Below are 15,980 nucleotides of genomic sequence, written 5' to 3' on the forward strand. Positions count from 1 at the left end.
AACCGGTTATTAAGAAAAAACAAAAAACATAAAAAACATGAATTCAGCACAGGTTGGTGTAATACGCGTTAAACCTTTGACCTTACGTTTTATCAATTTATAGTTCTGTAATTTATTTTTATTTAGTTTTTGTTTTAATAATTGTTATTCCGTAATGTATAATTAAATACGCTGTCAACACAAACCGGTTATTTGAAACAAAAAAAAAAACGAATCCAGCACAGGTGGTGTAATTAGGTGCAGCGCGCGTTGAACTTTGACCTTAGGCTAATTTCCTGTTACCCAGAGCGCGTGTTTTTGTAGCTTTGTGTCCGTGCGGCGTTAGCGATAATATATATAACACTGAAGCGTTTTTACTTCATAAACAGCCAGAGACACTTACTGAGACTCAGTCTAAAGCAGTCAGAAGTGAAGCTGCCCGGGGCTTCAGGTGAAGTTTACAGGTGTGAAGAAGGCGCTGCGCTGCGGTCACTGAGCTGGAGAGAGAAAGGCCGGAGGAGGGAGGAACAAGCGGCTCAAACATGCGGGAACTTAGGGCAAGATGTCTAACAGTAAGTACCTGATATTTACTGTTGTTTTTATGAAGCTAATGGTTTTGAACCGCGACCTATTTATCAGCACAACGCTCTCTCGCGCTTTTTACAGTCTAAACACGTGTTAAACTGAATTGTGTGACCGCAGACGGCGCTATTTCTCAGTTTCTGGACAGAGTGGTCTTGGCATAGGAGTCACCAGTTCTGATAAATGCTGTCAAAATGTGACTGCTCTGCATTTTTCATGCACAAAATAAGAAGTTCTGTTACGTTGTGCTTTTATCTTGTGTGTGAATTAATCTGAGGTTCAATGTTTATTAATACGCTATTGTAACAAAATGAAAATTAAATTTTATTATTAGATACAATATGATACGGCGCACTCCTAACTACGAAATGTATAAAATACAAGAATTTTATCAGGTTTGTTACAGACGTCTATGATCCAGAATGTCATGATACTAATAATGCACTTCTCCATATATCCAGGATTTAAATGTGATATGGCACGATATTTCAGGATATCGTTCACAATATTCAAAATGTTAGCGATATTATTGCGTACGTTACGATACAGAACACCCCTACGACACTGTTTAACCTTCCTTATACAGTACAGGCCAAAAGTTTGGACACACCTTCGCTTTTTCAATGCGTTTTCATGATACCTGTACATACCTGTACATAAATGTTTCATTACAAATTATTTACATATGAAAACAACATACAGTACAGGCCAAAAGTTTTAACACACCTCATTCATTGCGTTTTCTTAATTTTAATTACGATTTACATTGTAAATTCTCACTGAAGGCATCACAACTATTAGTGAAAACATTTGGAGTTATGTACTTTTAAAGGTGAAATAAAAAAAATAATTACATAACTTTGATGCCTTCAGTGAAAATTCACAATGTAAATAATGATGAAAATAAAGAAAACGTAATAAATTTGGTGTGTCCAAACTTTTGGCCTGTACTGTATGTTTTCATAATTTGTAAGGAAACATATGTACAGGTATGCATGTGTGTGTAATAAATAGATGACAGTATAAATACACGCATTTCTCATGGTTAGGTGCGCCCTCTGCGGTCCCAGAATTCAGTGTAACCCCGGAGTGCGCGTCTAAACCGTGTATTAAAGCCCGCGCACTTTAATGTTGCCTGTTTTTTTTTATTGTATACCTTAAAAAAAAAGAACACAGCACAAACTTAACTGCACATATTCTGTATGTGTTCAAGATGTCAGTGGGGTGATAATGTATTTATTTTTACTGGTTTATAGAACACCCTTTTTGCAGAAACCTATATTTGCTACGCCGTTAATTATTTTATAAGTAATATTACTTTAGCATTCTGGAGTAATGGACTCAAAACGTAGAGAAAAGGTAAAAAAATAAAAATAAAAAAATAACAGCAAATCAAACGGTTATTAAATGATAACATAATAATGGGGGAGCCAAACTTATGAAAAATGTTCTTTTGGATAAGTCAAAATTTTGAGTCATCCATAAGAAGAATATTAATGGCTTATTAAAACTTGGTATAATATATAAAACATTCTATACAATGTCTTAAGTAACATTACTGTAAGAATTTGAAGTAAATTGTTGACAAATTTAGGACAATTATATTTAGACCTACAAAGCATGAAAATAAAATCTAATATTATCAAATGAAACCACTGAAGTGTTGTACACGTTCCATAGAATTAATGATATTCTTGAAGAACCCTTTCTTTTAATATTGATAGAAATGTCAAAGTATGTTGCTGTAGCATTTTACAGTAATAGGAATACCGAAAACTTTACAGCAAATTTAAAATGAGTGGCCATTTTTTTTATAGGTTTGGCTTCCCTTAATGTCAAAATATTACTTGAACCTTTTAACAATAATATTATGGAGAGTGTTCAACTATTCCATGTATTCCACAGTGGATTTGATTACTCTTTACATTGGTTTTGTTTTTGAGGACTCCAAAAGTCTATAAAGAGTCTTTAAACAACCAAATAGGATAATTGTCCCAAGATTGGCATCCTATTATTCCAGAATGATGCAGTAATAGCATGGAAAGGCTTCTTCAAGGATTTTATATCGATAACAGTTTGATTTGCTGGTTTTATTGGAGTCCAAAATCAGGTTAATGCTAAACTGAATGCTGATGTTAGTCTCAGTGCAGATCAGTAAAGAAATAAATCAGGCACAGACTTTTGATTGTCAACAGGTTTGTTTATTCAGGCAATATAAATTAGACAACAGAATAAAATGCAGCACTATAAGGCCCACAGAAATCCAAGCCGGAATAGAACTGCACAGAAGAAAAATACTCTGCTACTCACACAAATAGATTGTTCTAATACAACTAAATCAGGTAATAATAATTAAACAAAACAAACGCATGTATTCCTACATTTGGAAATAGAACATAAATACTCTGCTAATGAAAATAAACACAGTGCTACATGCAAATTGTATTTTTTTAAATATCTCTTAGAATACTGTCATTGGCTTGCAAAAGGTATGACTGATCAAAAAATGTATGAACATGGTTTTTGACACAAGGATATGCATTAAGTAAAATCATGCATTTGGATTTAATAAGTAGGCTACAGATAAATTGTGAAAATATGACGTCATGAGGAGAGAACATTAAAATGGTGCGATATCAAACAATTTCAAATGAAAAGTTGACCTTTAGTCAGCTGAGCTGCATAATAATGTAACAGGATGTAAACACAGTGCAATTTCATAGAGACTAAAGTGGCGATTATGCAATTTTCTTCTTTTTTCTTCAATTCAACTTTGAATGATCACAGCAAGAGAAATCATAGATGACAGTCAGATTCGTAATACATACAGCACGTTCTCATGCACAGCGTCACCACAGATCAGCTGAACCACACACAGGTTCCCCCAGCACTAGTGTATTCTGGTCTTGGGGAAACAGCAGTGACAACACTAATGCTGAGCAGAGACTAAACGTCGCCTCTTTCTGACGTTTAGACAAAATTACATCTGACGTGCGGATGATTGACTCCTTCCATCATTAGGGTCTGCCTGCGTGAGATTGGTACATTATTTGGTCAGTAGAACGTTATATTGAACAGCCGACCACAATACCATCAGCTGTGGGTTAGAGAAACCTAAAGTGCTGATATTCTCACTACATTCTCGTTTGCCGCTGAAAAATCAAATACTTTTTTTTTTAAAATTAAAATTCTGAACGATTTATATAAGCTTTCTTCATATAATATATCTTCTATTTCGAGTAAACGACTCTATAGTTATAGAAAATATATATATTCTTTCTGTCGAAGGTAAACTCTTAATATAGCTAGCTCATAAATTTGAAATAAAAATTATGTTTCTTGCTTCCGGTGATGTTCTCTGGAGTTCTTGGCACGTGGTTCTAGAGAGCAGAGTTTCTAAGGCATGTTCTCACCAGGCTAAGGGTGAGGCAATGCGAGGACTCCGGGGGTTTTCTGTAGCCTGGGTCTCATTTAGAGCTCTCTGCAAAACAAGTTCATTAAAATTACACAATTTATCTTCATCCATCACTTTAAACAGGCATTTAATTGCGTCAAATAGCAAAATATGTTGAATCAATGGTCATTTTTATGGTAAATCTCTAATACTGAATACAATGTTGATCTCCAATTTCAGAATTGATTTATATGAGCACACTCAGTGTTATGGTTTTACATGTATGGTTTGTATTATACTTTACTTACATTTAATATGTATACTGTTTATTTGTGTACTGTTGTCTAGAACAGATATTTAAGTCCTACAGTAACAGTCAAAGGTTTGGACACACTTCCTCTCATTCAATGTGTTTTCTTTATTTTTATGATTATGATATACATTTTATATTAAAAACTGAAAACATTGAAGCTACACAGGTAGAAAAATCCAAAATCTAAAACATATTCTGGTTTGTTTAAGTAGCCAAAAAAAAAACACAGCAGCTAAAGGCTTGTGGTTAAAGTTCCGGAATCACAGGTGATATAAAACATGCACCTGGATGAAAATATTGACAACCATTTGTTGGAAACACAGAAAAGATAAGGTCAGTCACAGGCTTCAGATTTAATGATTTACTGAACAAATTTTTAAAGCTGGATTTCTATTTAGCATTTTCTTGTTTAAAATGTTTATTCAAAATTTCCACCTTAAATGGTTTGCCTGTAATGGTGCCTGAATGCAATTGGTGCACTATTTAAGGAGGAATGAAATATACGAATAAGAAGCAAGTGAGTACTAAGTCATATTCGGTTTGTGATGGATAATACAATTTTGAAAATGTGATCTATTGTTGGGGAAAATGCTTAACTTAGGAAATTTAAAATGATTTCTTATGTTCTTTATGCAGGACCTCACCTCAAACTTGAATATGAACTCCGCAAAAATGCCAAAGAAGCTCTCAGTGGAGGTGCTCTTGCTGTCCTCTCCAAAGTACGAGGCTACCTTGCCGAACTCATCCATGGATCTCTGCTGAAGAGAATCCAGAGACTGCACAGTTGGATGGCAGTTCTCCAGGAAGCTCTGATTCCAAGGTCAGGAGAATAATATACACAAAACACTGCTGTGTGAGCAGACAACACTGCACTCATCTGCAGCACTAAAATTTAGACTTTTGAAAGAAACATGAATTGCATGCTGATTTAACCTAATTCATTCTGTTTTTAGCTGATATGATGCTGGTTGACCAGTATAACAGAATTCAAAAGAAAACTCTGGATTGAAATGGACTTGGTGTATTGTGAAACATAACGAGTATGAACTTTTGTCAAATATCACTGTTTATACACACAGTATTCTGAGATATAGAGAGATTTTCATCAACAGATAAATTTCTGCATTTCCACAGAATTATTTTAGCAATCTGTTCCTCTATCCTATTTCGTGCTCGTCAGTTAACTTATCGTTACTTAAACTAGGTCAAGGTACTGCGAATATAAATAGTGTTTTTAATAAACTACCTGCGCACTTTCACAGTTTTCAGTGCCTCGTTTTAAATGTCAGGGCTCTCAGAACTCTACCAATGAAGTGTGATGCTTCTTTGAGCTTGTTAATGGAGTAAAAATAGGGATTTCTTTACATGGGTAACACTATGCCCCTATCTATAGCATAGTAAGCCTGTTGGGAGCATCGTCTAAAAGTCCTGTATTTTGGAATGTTGAGGGTGAACGGAGGTGGGCTAATCAAAAAAAGTTTGTACTCATTACTACACCCCAAGCCCATTTCACACCTGAGTCCACCTTTAAAACACAGAGGTTTAGCCATCATAAATCTATAAAGCTATAGTTTATCAAATATATATGAATCATTTCCAGCTGATTAAACATATTTGGTTGCTCAAGTTTGCTTTAAAATTTGCATAGATTTCAATTTAAGATAAATTGCTAAAACTTTGTCTCCTGTATATCTCTCTAAAGCAGGATACGCTCATGACGACGGCAAAGTTATCCTCCGTTGTGGCTGGAATCTTCAGACAGGCTGTCCTGATCTCCTTGATAGTGGAGTGGAGATCACTGAGGTCGGCTGTGATGGTCCTTTGGTTGACTGGAAGAAAAAAAGAAAATCAGGTCAGATGTCATGTAGCTTTTGGAAGTAAGGTAGTATCTTTTAATCTTCTAATTATGAAACAATTATATTAGTCTTTAAAATTTAAAGATACATTTTTGTATTGTTTTCTACACAATTATGTTCTGTAAGTTTTTAATCGATTTTATTCCAAATTACACTGACTTGCCAAAATTTTTACTTCACAAACAAACTGAGTATGCCTACACTTGTACAAGTTGTGAGGTATTATTGTGTAAGTGAGTTTAAAACCTAGCTCAAACTAAATGGAGTTTAAGTGAGGCCTGATGGAAATCAACGTGCAGTTCAGAGTGCATTTCAGATGGAAGGGACATTCCTGAATCCCCAGTGTCACATACTTACAGGGAATAACTTACAGAAAAGTGGGCTACTGTTGGCAACATCTGGATAGAAATGTCTATACAAGCAAATATGTGACAAATCACATCCACCTTTAATGCAGGAGGTCTCTCACACACATCCCATAGGTCAGTGCAGCATTCTTTAATTTCCATGCGATTATGGCAAGTTGTGGGACACTAAGTATTTTTTACTCCACAACTTCTGGCATGCAAGTTTATTGTAATATATCTACTTTATTCTTATGCTAAACCAGAAAAAAAATTGTTATACCACCAGAGTGCCACAATGATAAAATGCCCTCTGTTTGATGCCAAACTTATATTAGATTTGTGAAGGGATATCTTGCAACATTTAGACCAGTGGAAACTGCAGCTGTTAGACCTAGACCTTTAGGTTACAATTTCAAACCTTTGGTTCCCAACCAGAATTTACAAATAAAACACAAAACTTGCAGAGTTAAGAAACATGTGATTCTAAAAACACAGATATAGCTGAACTTCAACATTTTACATTGTTTACAGCTGTGTACACCACTGTTTTTCTGTAGTAAATACATTCTCATGACCTCATGAGAAACCTTGTGTGACAGCCATATCAATATAAAGGACACATAGGAGCATGCAGGCACTGAAGTTTAAAACGGACATATTCAATGTTGAATCAACAGGTAAGTGTTCAGTGTGCTTTACAAGTATAATTATTACAAAGAAGGCATATTTACCTTTTGCAGCAAGTGGCACTGTTATAAGGTCTGCTGCAAAGCCCAGAAGTTCTGGAAAATGTTGGCATAGTGATTTGGCTAAAATGTGAAGGAAAGTTGACTTCCCATCAACCGTTTTTGTTGTACTGAGCTGTGGAAAAACAATGCATATTATTTACAATTACTGGTAAATTTAACTACACATACTTTTCTGACACACATTAATTGAATTAAAAAACAAGTATTGGCAGCACAAAATTACAGCCAATATTCAGAGCTACTGTACCTCAGTAAGAAAGTTGATTTTAAATCCTGTAGTTTTGTTTGTCTTGGGCTGGCCATTATTAAGGTAATTCCCCATTGCTAAAACAAACTGAAATAAATATAATATGTAGTCATATTATTTACAAATATCATGATCAAATCATGCATTTCTGTGTCATATTTGTCAGTAATGTTTTTCCTTAGTTATTAGTAAAAGTGTTTTACCTCCAGGATCTTTGCCAGTTTCTTGCTGTTTTTGAGCTCTAAGGAGGCTTTGTAGATGCACTCGTAGCCAGCTCTCATGTCTTCCGTTTTCTCCTGCAGGGTGGTCTTAAAAAGGAGGCTTCGTAATCTGGTTTTGTACTCAGGCACTAACAACATCTAAAAAATAAACATATGAAATATTGCATGAATATATCTGAGCCTTCCACATTTCCTGTTTATCATAAAAAGAGGATGTGGTGGACAGACCTGCCAAATTTGAAAGCATTTTATAAGCACAAATCGTGATTATTATTATTATTTATACAGGTATTTTTCTGTATCTTAGGAAGGGAGACAGTATTAATATTGCAGTGTTTTATGCTGGGTAGACAATAGCCTTTTTACTGTATTCAAATATCTTGGGCTAGTTTATATGCTTTTTAAATGAGAATATTGTAGGGATGTCCAAAATGCTATCATGTGATTGGAAATTGCGGTCAATCACGTAATTTTTCAAAAGATCGAAATTGGGTGAAAAAAAAAAAAAAAAACGATTTTGTTGATGTTACTACACAAGTTCACTATATACAAGCGTACTAGCAGGTCTAAATGTATACATGTTGGAAGGTCTGGGTGGAAGTGGACGTGAACTGTGCTATCTTCTTTACCTGAAGGACGAACTGGTCAGGTTCACTGAGCTTGGAAGGGTCTTGGTCAAAGTGCTGGAACTGTTTGACCTCCTCATCGTCAGGAGAGTAGAGCAGCAGCTGTTTAAGGTGTGAAGGTTGCAGGCGCTCGGTGGTCATGGTCATGAGGGCCTGCCGCAGCTCTGATGGAGACAGCTTCAGGTGGGCTATGAGAATGGCTGTGGGGGGCAGGGGAACACGGTCACAATTCCACTCACTTTTACAAGAGAATGCAACAAAGACAACTTTTTTAGGACTAATTATATGCAGCGTCAGTATGTTTATATTATAGATGACCTCTCTAGATTCACTCTGGAACTACATAGCTAATGTTGCTAACAATGTAATACAAATGTATACTTATACAGTAGCTGTCATAGCTAGTGTAAACACTTATTATCGCACACTTGCTTAAGTTTTCTAGACGTTAATCATTTAAAATCTCATGTTTTCTGGATGTTCTTAGAACATTTTAATTAGAACATATAAATTATTGTATTTTTGGGATTTAATTAAAAAATGAATGTGCAGGTCTATTAACATTTAACTTTTACTATTAAAGCAATTTTTTTGGAATGCAGTTTACATAATGCTAACTAGATTTTCACTAAAAACTGCCTTTATTTAGATTTACATCTAAACATATCTTAGCTGATGTATTGGTAGATATATTTGGGTTACAAAATGTAAATTATATTGTTGCCAGATTGTTGTATTTCTCTCTTAGGGAAAAAATCTGATTAGCTAGTTTAAAATCTTAAGTCTTAAAACAAAAATAAAATTTAAAATGTGACGAGCACCCGAAACATACTACAAACCAGCTGCTTTTGCCAAGAGCTACTGTAACTATGACTAAGCTCTTCGAAAGCACATAACACTTGTGCACATCACTGACTTGCATAACACATTTCCAACAAAGCAAACCCACAGGTATTTCTATTGATTTTCTGACTCATTCTAGGGCACAACCCGGATGCTTCCTCTGTGCAGGAACCCCAGTTTATACTCACAAGCGTTGTAGGCCTTTTTATGAGAGAGAATCTCGACCACGTCTTTCTTTTTAAAACTCTCTGGCAGAAAGGTGGGCTCTGGAAGAGAGACTGACACATTTAATTACTATGTAAGGATCAGTTCTCCTGGCACCAGCAGTGGAGACAATAAATGGAGGCTGAAAAGAATACAGAAAGATGCTGAAGTGCCAGTGAATGAGGGGGATGATGGGAACGGAGAGACTGAAAGAACTCCAGTTAGAGATGGTATACTCATCATGAGCTGTAAAAGCACAAACACAGACAACACATGAGATACGTGCTTCAAGTACAAGTGCACAAGTTAGAACAAGGGAACCACTGTCACAATGCATTCAAACACAGGGGATTTGTTAATCAATGTCAGTGCTGTGACATGAACGTGTGCCTCACAACATTAATACAATTAACATTTAAATCAGAAAACTTACTGGAACTCCTTTGCGTGCCGAAGTGGAGCTCCAGATCGAGATATTTCACCATGTCGCTTAGTTTACCATAGTCAGGGTCATCTCCAAGCTGAAACAGAAAAGAGCAATCAATTTCAGCTCTCTAATATCTCTGCCTGGTGACTCTTTGGTCATATTATAACTGATACAATATCAATTAAATATTAAGATATCACTGTTTTTACTAGATTAAATCAATTAATGATTTCTGTGTCAAGTTTTAAAGTGTGATGATTCAAAAAGCTTGCTAAATGTAAGACTGATAATTTGGGGGTGCAGAAAGAATCTCCCTGCATATTTCAGCAGAAACACTGAAATAGAGTCTCTTAAAAATACTGGAAAATGGCAAAAGGGTACACAAAATATATTTAAATATTTTTTTGACTTTAGCTTTGGAAACCACTTATTTGTCTATATTTATTGCCCGTTAGCATTCACTTCCTAACATTGTTTCATTTCTTTACAAGTAGAGGAAATCCATGTACATCAAATACAAAACATTTATATAGAACATAAAAAATACCCTACCACTCTATAAAAACATCAAGGGAAACACTGTTTTTTCCTATCTTTCTAACACTCCTGCATTACTTGCATGCTGTATGTTTTATTTCGGGTTAAAGTTATAGGAAATTCTATATTAGACCTTTACTTTAATTCTGTTTGATATTTAATTTGATTTTGCCACTGAATCAAAAATAAGAAACAGCACATTTCCCTTTTTAAAATTTTCAGTGTTTTCTGAAATGAAAATCAAGACCAAAAGACACAATTAACAAATTATGCAAACTAACCTGTCCCCAGATGGTGCCTTCAGAATTCTCCACCTGTTCCCAGCGGAGTCTCTTTACACTCATGTGGTTAGTGTCGGAAGCTTGCGGGCTGGGTTTGGGGAGTGGTGGTGGTTCACAGGGTGGGGGCAGTGGTGGAGGCGGTGGTGGTGGGGGTATCTTGGTGGAGAAGGTGCTCTCGTAAACCTTTTGTGGAGGCTGAGGGGAGTGGCTCTGGGCTTTGGGCTGGATGGGTGAGCTCCGGGGAGCAGCAGTGCTTGGCTGGCTCTGGTAGATGGACTGGGCCTGGTGCCTCAGTGGGGGGCGGGGTGACGTGTGGGATGGCTGTGGTGACGTGTTTGTGTTGGACTGTAGGATGGGGTGGGCTTTGGGTTGGTGCAGCTGATAGGTGGGCTGAGCAGGTATAGGCTGAGGAGAAGGCTGCCGGGGCTGCGGGTGCTGGAACCTGGTCTCTTCACGGGTAGGCAGTACCTTATGCAGCGTTGGCCGGCTGGACAGGAAAAAGCGGGGTGGGGGTGGAGGAGGGGCGATGATTGGGTGGTTCTGGAAGGCGGGGGGTGGCTGGGGCAGGTGCTGTGGGGTGAGGCAGATAGGAGAGGGTGGGTCAGTGAACTGGAGTGGTGGGGGTGGAGGTGGGGGGCTCTGGGGAGGAGGTGGGATGTGGTCAGATCCAGAAGAGTAGGTCACAGAGGTGGAGTCGTCACTGCTGTGATCTTCACTGCTGGCGCTGCTCAGCTGACGGGACATGTTCTCCTGCTCATCCTGGAAACTCATCTAAAAAAAGGACAATAGTTAAAGTCTCCAGTTAAACTATGTACAATATGGTTATAGAGAGATATAACAACAATATTCCTATTGCAGTGAATGACACGTGGCTGATAACTGTCATGTAAATGTTGGGGACAGGAACTTAGGTAATAATAATATAAAAAGGCTAAATGGTAACATATTACAGTACTACATGCTAGACAACATTATAGCATTAGAATCTGTGTTTAATTTTCTTAAAGCATTTTACGTCTGTTTTACAATAGTTTAAGATTACCAAAATTAATTTTAAGGATAATTATAATGATACAAATATATTTTCCAAAGTTACTGCTATTTCATGACTACCATAAGAAGGTCATGAAACAACAAAGATAAAATCAGTACCAATCAATGTTTAGGGGGAGATCATCTGTTCAGATCATGGTGCACACTAATTCCCCAAAAATACACAACTTTTAAAAAGCAAGTATAATTAAGAGCATTTAAAGTATGTTCAAGTAGGTGAAGCATTTTCTATTTAATATACTCATTGAAAAAACATTAATTATACTTCCATTTTCCAGTGTCATTAAGGTGTACACAATATGTGCATCAATAAGCAAATCAGTACATTTACAATAAAAAGTGTATTTATATATTTTTAAGAAGCATGCTTAAATTAAACTTAAGTTTGAAGAAGATATACTAATGTTTATAAGTTATATAAACAGTATAAGTATTTAAACATAGCTTAATTACAATAAAAAATAAATACTTAGGTTGCCATAAGTTGTTTCAAAACAGTACATTATGTATGAATTTAGGTACACATTAAAAAGTCAAAATTATAAACTTTCCAATGTTAAGTATATTTTAAAGTATCCTTAAATGCACTTTTCGTTTACAAGGAATTTCTTTTCTTCAAAATGCCAGTTTTATTAATAGCCAACAATTTTATCATCAGCGTCACATTTAAACACCCAAAAGTCAGGTGCTAGCTTCCTGGTTAAATTTTAGATAGTAAACAGTAGTAGGGTCTACCACTGTTCATTTATTGGATTTCAAGTTTCTTTTTCCATTATATCAAACCACAAAATTAGGGCAAATTTGCTAATTGTTCCAAATGAATGCTGTCTAAGAAGTAGTTGTTTTCTCTTTTTTTTGTGCTTTGAACTCACGTTTAGCACACTGATGATTCTCCACAAGAGAAGCTGATGGCATCTCAAGTGTGCATTATTGAAAATGAAGATATCTATGGTGATACACTGTTTATATTGGACTGTTGTATTTTTATTTAGTTAAACTAAGAAACATTTTTTTTAAATTACAAGCATATGAGCACACACCTCCTCATAGTCATTCTCGCCTCCAAGGAAGTCATCTACAATGGTGACCCGATGGCCAAGCTGTTCACTCAAAGCGTCTAAGAACTTGTCTGTGTCTCGGCTGCGGGGGGGCCTGGAGAAAGTGAAGAGTTTCCTGCGTCGGGACAGGGGACTTGGGGTTTCATCTATTTGCTGAGGTGATGCAGGGGGGCTGTCTAAGCTGACATAGGGGTTTGAGTCCACGCTTCCTGGAGATGGAACAGTCTGCTGGTAAAGCTCAGTGCTGGGAAAGGGCTCCTTCCAGGACAGAGATAGGCCTGATTTGCGGTTTCCTGAGGAAAAAAAAAAACATACTTAACCAAATGAAGATGAAAAACAATACAAAATCCCAAAAATGGAAGGAAAACAAGAGGAAAAAACAAAACACAAATAATTACTTAAATCATTCTATGTCAAGCAAGCACAAATGAACTTAATTATGCAACTAAACTTACTAAGCATAGTTGGTTTGCCTACAGTACAATACAACAGTCATGAGCAGCACTGTTTAATCTAGATTAGGTTTATCTAAGGAGGTTCCATGGTGTACGTGACTCTTTTAAGGAGATATGTCCATTTAATCTCTTTTGAATCTGCTACTAGTTAAAGCTGGCAGGATGCTTCTATTCACAAAAAAAAACCTGAATGATAGTGAATGAGCATACAGTCATTACTTTAAAGACCTGTAGATTTTGTTCCGTTCACTAGAAGACCTGCCCCACACAGTGATTTATTATTATTATTTTTTTAAGTGACATTGGTCTTCACCATTTTGTTGGTTTTGAGGCCATCCTCTGACTTAACTAGCCAATCATAAATAGGTCTTAAAACAAATGAGACAATGGTTAAGACTCGCAGTTGGGGTGAGGTCTCAGAACACAATTGTAGGTCTTAGAACCTATTTGGTCTGCAGAGGTCTCACCAAAAATGAGGAGGTGAAAAGGATTTATTAAAGTCAGTGGGAGAAACATATAAATAAAAACAGGTCACAATTTAGAAAAGAACAGTGTTCCAAAGTCTAGGTTAATGTTGAGAAAGACTTGGTCCTCAGTAGGACTGTCCATAAAAAATTCTTCCCTATTGGTCACACATAAGAAACAGTCTAAATGTTGAGGCACTGTGTGAATGACATGTGGTGACATTCATGTGCCTTTTTATTTCTTCATATAAACAAATTCTGATTATAAAAACTCACATTACATTTTCGTGAAACTCTTTTTGTTCTCCTTTCCGTTGTATATGCATAGTGAATTGTGGGTAACTGAGGGCCTGCAAATAATACATTAGTTGCGTCCTCAAAATTGCTGTGAACGTATGCTGCATTTCTTAGCTGTATATGTAGGATATTTCAGTTTGGAACATCCTTCTGTGACATATCAGCTAAGAAATGCAAGCTACCTCAGCTGCAGCCTAGGCTTTTTGTTTTTGGAAGGTCTCAGAACCTATATTTATAGATGAGGACCAATCACAGTCAGAGAGGAGGTTTTAAAACAAACAGCATAGTAATAAAAAAAATAATTGCAGTTTATAGGAGGGCTCAGAAATAAAGAATCCAAAAATAAAGATGGGTTTCACTTTGGGGAGATTCTGTAATTAAATTAAATCAAAGTAATGGGATTGTACAAGGAGCAAATTGGACCCATCATGGTCAGGGCAAGGTCTCAATACAATGGCATGCAGAGTTCACTCTGTATATTCTGGTGCACACTGAATATTTGGGGGTAAAAGACACCACTTTGCTTAAAAATGTCAGGTTTAGTTTGAAACATACTTCCAGCTTTACAAAAAAACAACAAAATCAGCCAGTTAAATCCTGTACATGTTTTAGAACCTCTTTAGGAAAAAATAATCTAGCTTAAATAGAGCTATGACTGTCTTGTATATTACCTCATCAAACAACACCAATCTGTTTGATTTCAGAGACTCCAGAGGGTATTATGAGTGTACCTGTGAGTGTGAAGGAGCGATTGAGTGCATGGCTCTCAGCGTGGCCCATGCTCTCAGTTCCAGGTGAAGAGTGACTCTGAAGAGGCTTGCTGTTCTTCCCTGCATACGTACTCTCCAACTCTGTGTACACTCCTGACATCTACAGGTTTTTATTATGGGGTTAGATGATAAATGGCATGAATGAGAAAAAGCAATGGTGAAAGTGTAAGAAGTGCTGCACAAGTGCTGAATGGTACCCACATGTTTCAAATCAGGGGACTCTGGGAAGGAAGTCCCATCCCCACACTGTCTTTCTCCTGGAGTTGGAGGCTCTGTGAAAGTTCCTGAGGTGGAGAAAGAGCACTGTCCAGCACAAGGCAGCCCAAAGCAAGCAGACAATATCCCACCCCCAAAAAGCAAATCTTTGCTGTCATAACAAAACCTTGTACCATCTCTGGAGTTTTTGAACATTTTGAACATTGATGCAGGTATCCTATTAAGCACAACATAATGTTTCTACTACATATACAGCTCTGGAAAAAAATGAGACCACTTAAAAAAATATGATTTTCTTTGATTTTACCAAATTGAAAACCTCTGGAATATAATCAAGAGAAAGATGGATGATCACAAACCATCAAATCAAGCTGAACTGCTTTTTTTTTGCACCAGGAGTGAAATAGTTATCTAAAAGCAGCGTGTAAGACTGGTGGAGGAGAACAAGCCAAGATGCATAAAATCTGTGATTAAAAATCAGGGATAGTCCACAAAATATTGATTTCTAAACTTGTTTTCTTTGCATTATTTGAGGTCTGAAAGCTCTGAATCTTTTTTTTATTTTAGCCATTTCTCATTTTCTGCAAAAAAATGTTAGTTTATAGAATAAAACAATGTTCATTTTATTTAAACATAAACCTATAAATAGCAAAATCAGAGAAACTGATTCAGAAACTCAAGTGGTCTTCTAATTTTTTCCAGAGCTTTAAATTTTGCAGCAAATTGCCATCGCTGCTTTGGATTTTTATGAATTGACAAAGTCACAATTACAGAACCTGCAGAATTAGACATGAGGGATGCACTTTCAGCAACCAGTCTAACAGATAACAGCCAGCTAACTGTTTTTACAAGCTAGTTTACTCACTCAGCTGACTTAGCAAAGTCTTTGGCTCCGTTTTGTGTCTTTGAATTGTAGAGTAAAGTACAGTTGCTACTGAATAAAATCTTAGTCATTGTTCAATATAAGTAATTTGGTCTTTTCACTCATTTTTCGTTGTAATAATTATATTTGTGATTGTGATTTTTTTGCTGAATGCCTAGCTGAAACAAATGTGGAGTTA

At 36.4% G+C, this 15,980-nt stretch overlaps 1 protein-coding gene across 7 annotated transcripts in view; it reads right to left on the bottom strand.

Annotated features, from left to right (window-relative positions):
• Positions 1-3,050: 3,050 nt before the first annotated feature.
• The window catches only part of grid2ipb (glutamate receptor, ionotropic, delta 2 (Grid2) interacting protein, b), a 53,098-nt gene continuing 40,168 nt past the window's right edge, over positions 3,051-15,980 (bottom strand). For 4 of the 7 annotated variants that reach the window (XM_049464907.1, XM_049464905.1, XM_049464904.1 and 1 more), the window contains 13 exons: positions 14,905-14,987; positions 14,665-14,803; positions 12,700-13,010; positions 10,607-11,377; positions 9,795-9,882; positions 9,346-9,435; positions 8,318-8,514; positions 7,671-7,826; positions 7,468-7,554; positions 7,203-7,332; positions 5,979-6,097; positions 4,913-5,077; positions 3,051-4,042 (listed from right to left, as the gene is read on the bottom strand). In XM_049464907.1, the coding sequence (XP_049320864.1) occupies positions 3,971-4,042; positions 4,913-5,077; positions 5,979-6,097; positions 7,203-7,332; positions 7,468-7,554; positions 7,671-7,826; positions 8,318-8,514; positions 9,346-9,435; positions 9,795-9,882; positions 10,607-11,377; positions 12,700-13,010; positions 14,665-14,803; positions 14,905-14,987 (2,408 nt within the window). In that variant the 3' untranslated portion in view covers positions 3,051-3,970. Of the gene's footprint in view, positions 4,043-4,912; positions 5,078-5,978; positions 6,098-7,202; positions 7,333-7,467; positions 7,555-7,670; positions 7,827-8,317; positions 8,515-9,345; positions 9,608-9,794; positions 9,883-10,606; positions 11,378-12,699; positions 13,011-14,664; positions 14,804-14,904; positions 14,988-15,980 lie in introns of those variants that run through there. The other 3 variants (XM_049464906.1, XM_049464909.1, XR_007424497.1) reach the window with 2 other exon arrangements.

The sequence above is a fragment of the Astyanax mexicanus genome, chromosome 15 (assembly GCF_023375975.1).
Source record: "Astyanax mexicanus isolate ESR-SI-001 chromosome 15, AstMex3_surface, whole genome shotgun sequence".
NCBI lineage: Eukaryota > Metazoa > Chordata > Actinopteri > Characiformes > Acestrorhamphidae > Astyanax > Astyanax mexicanus.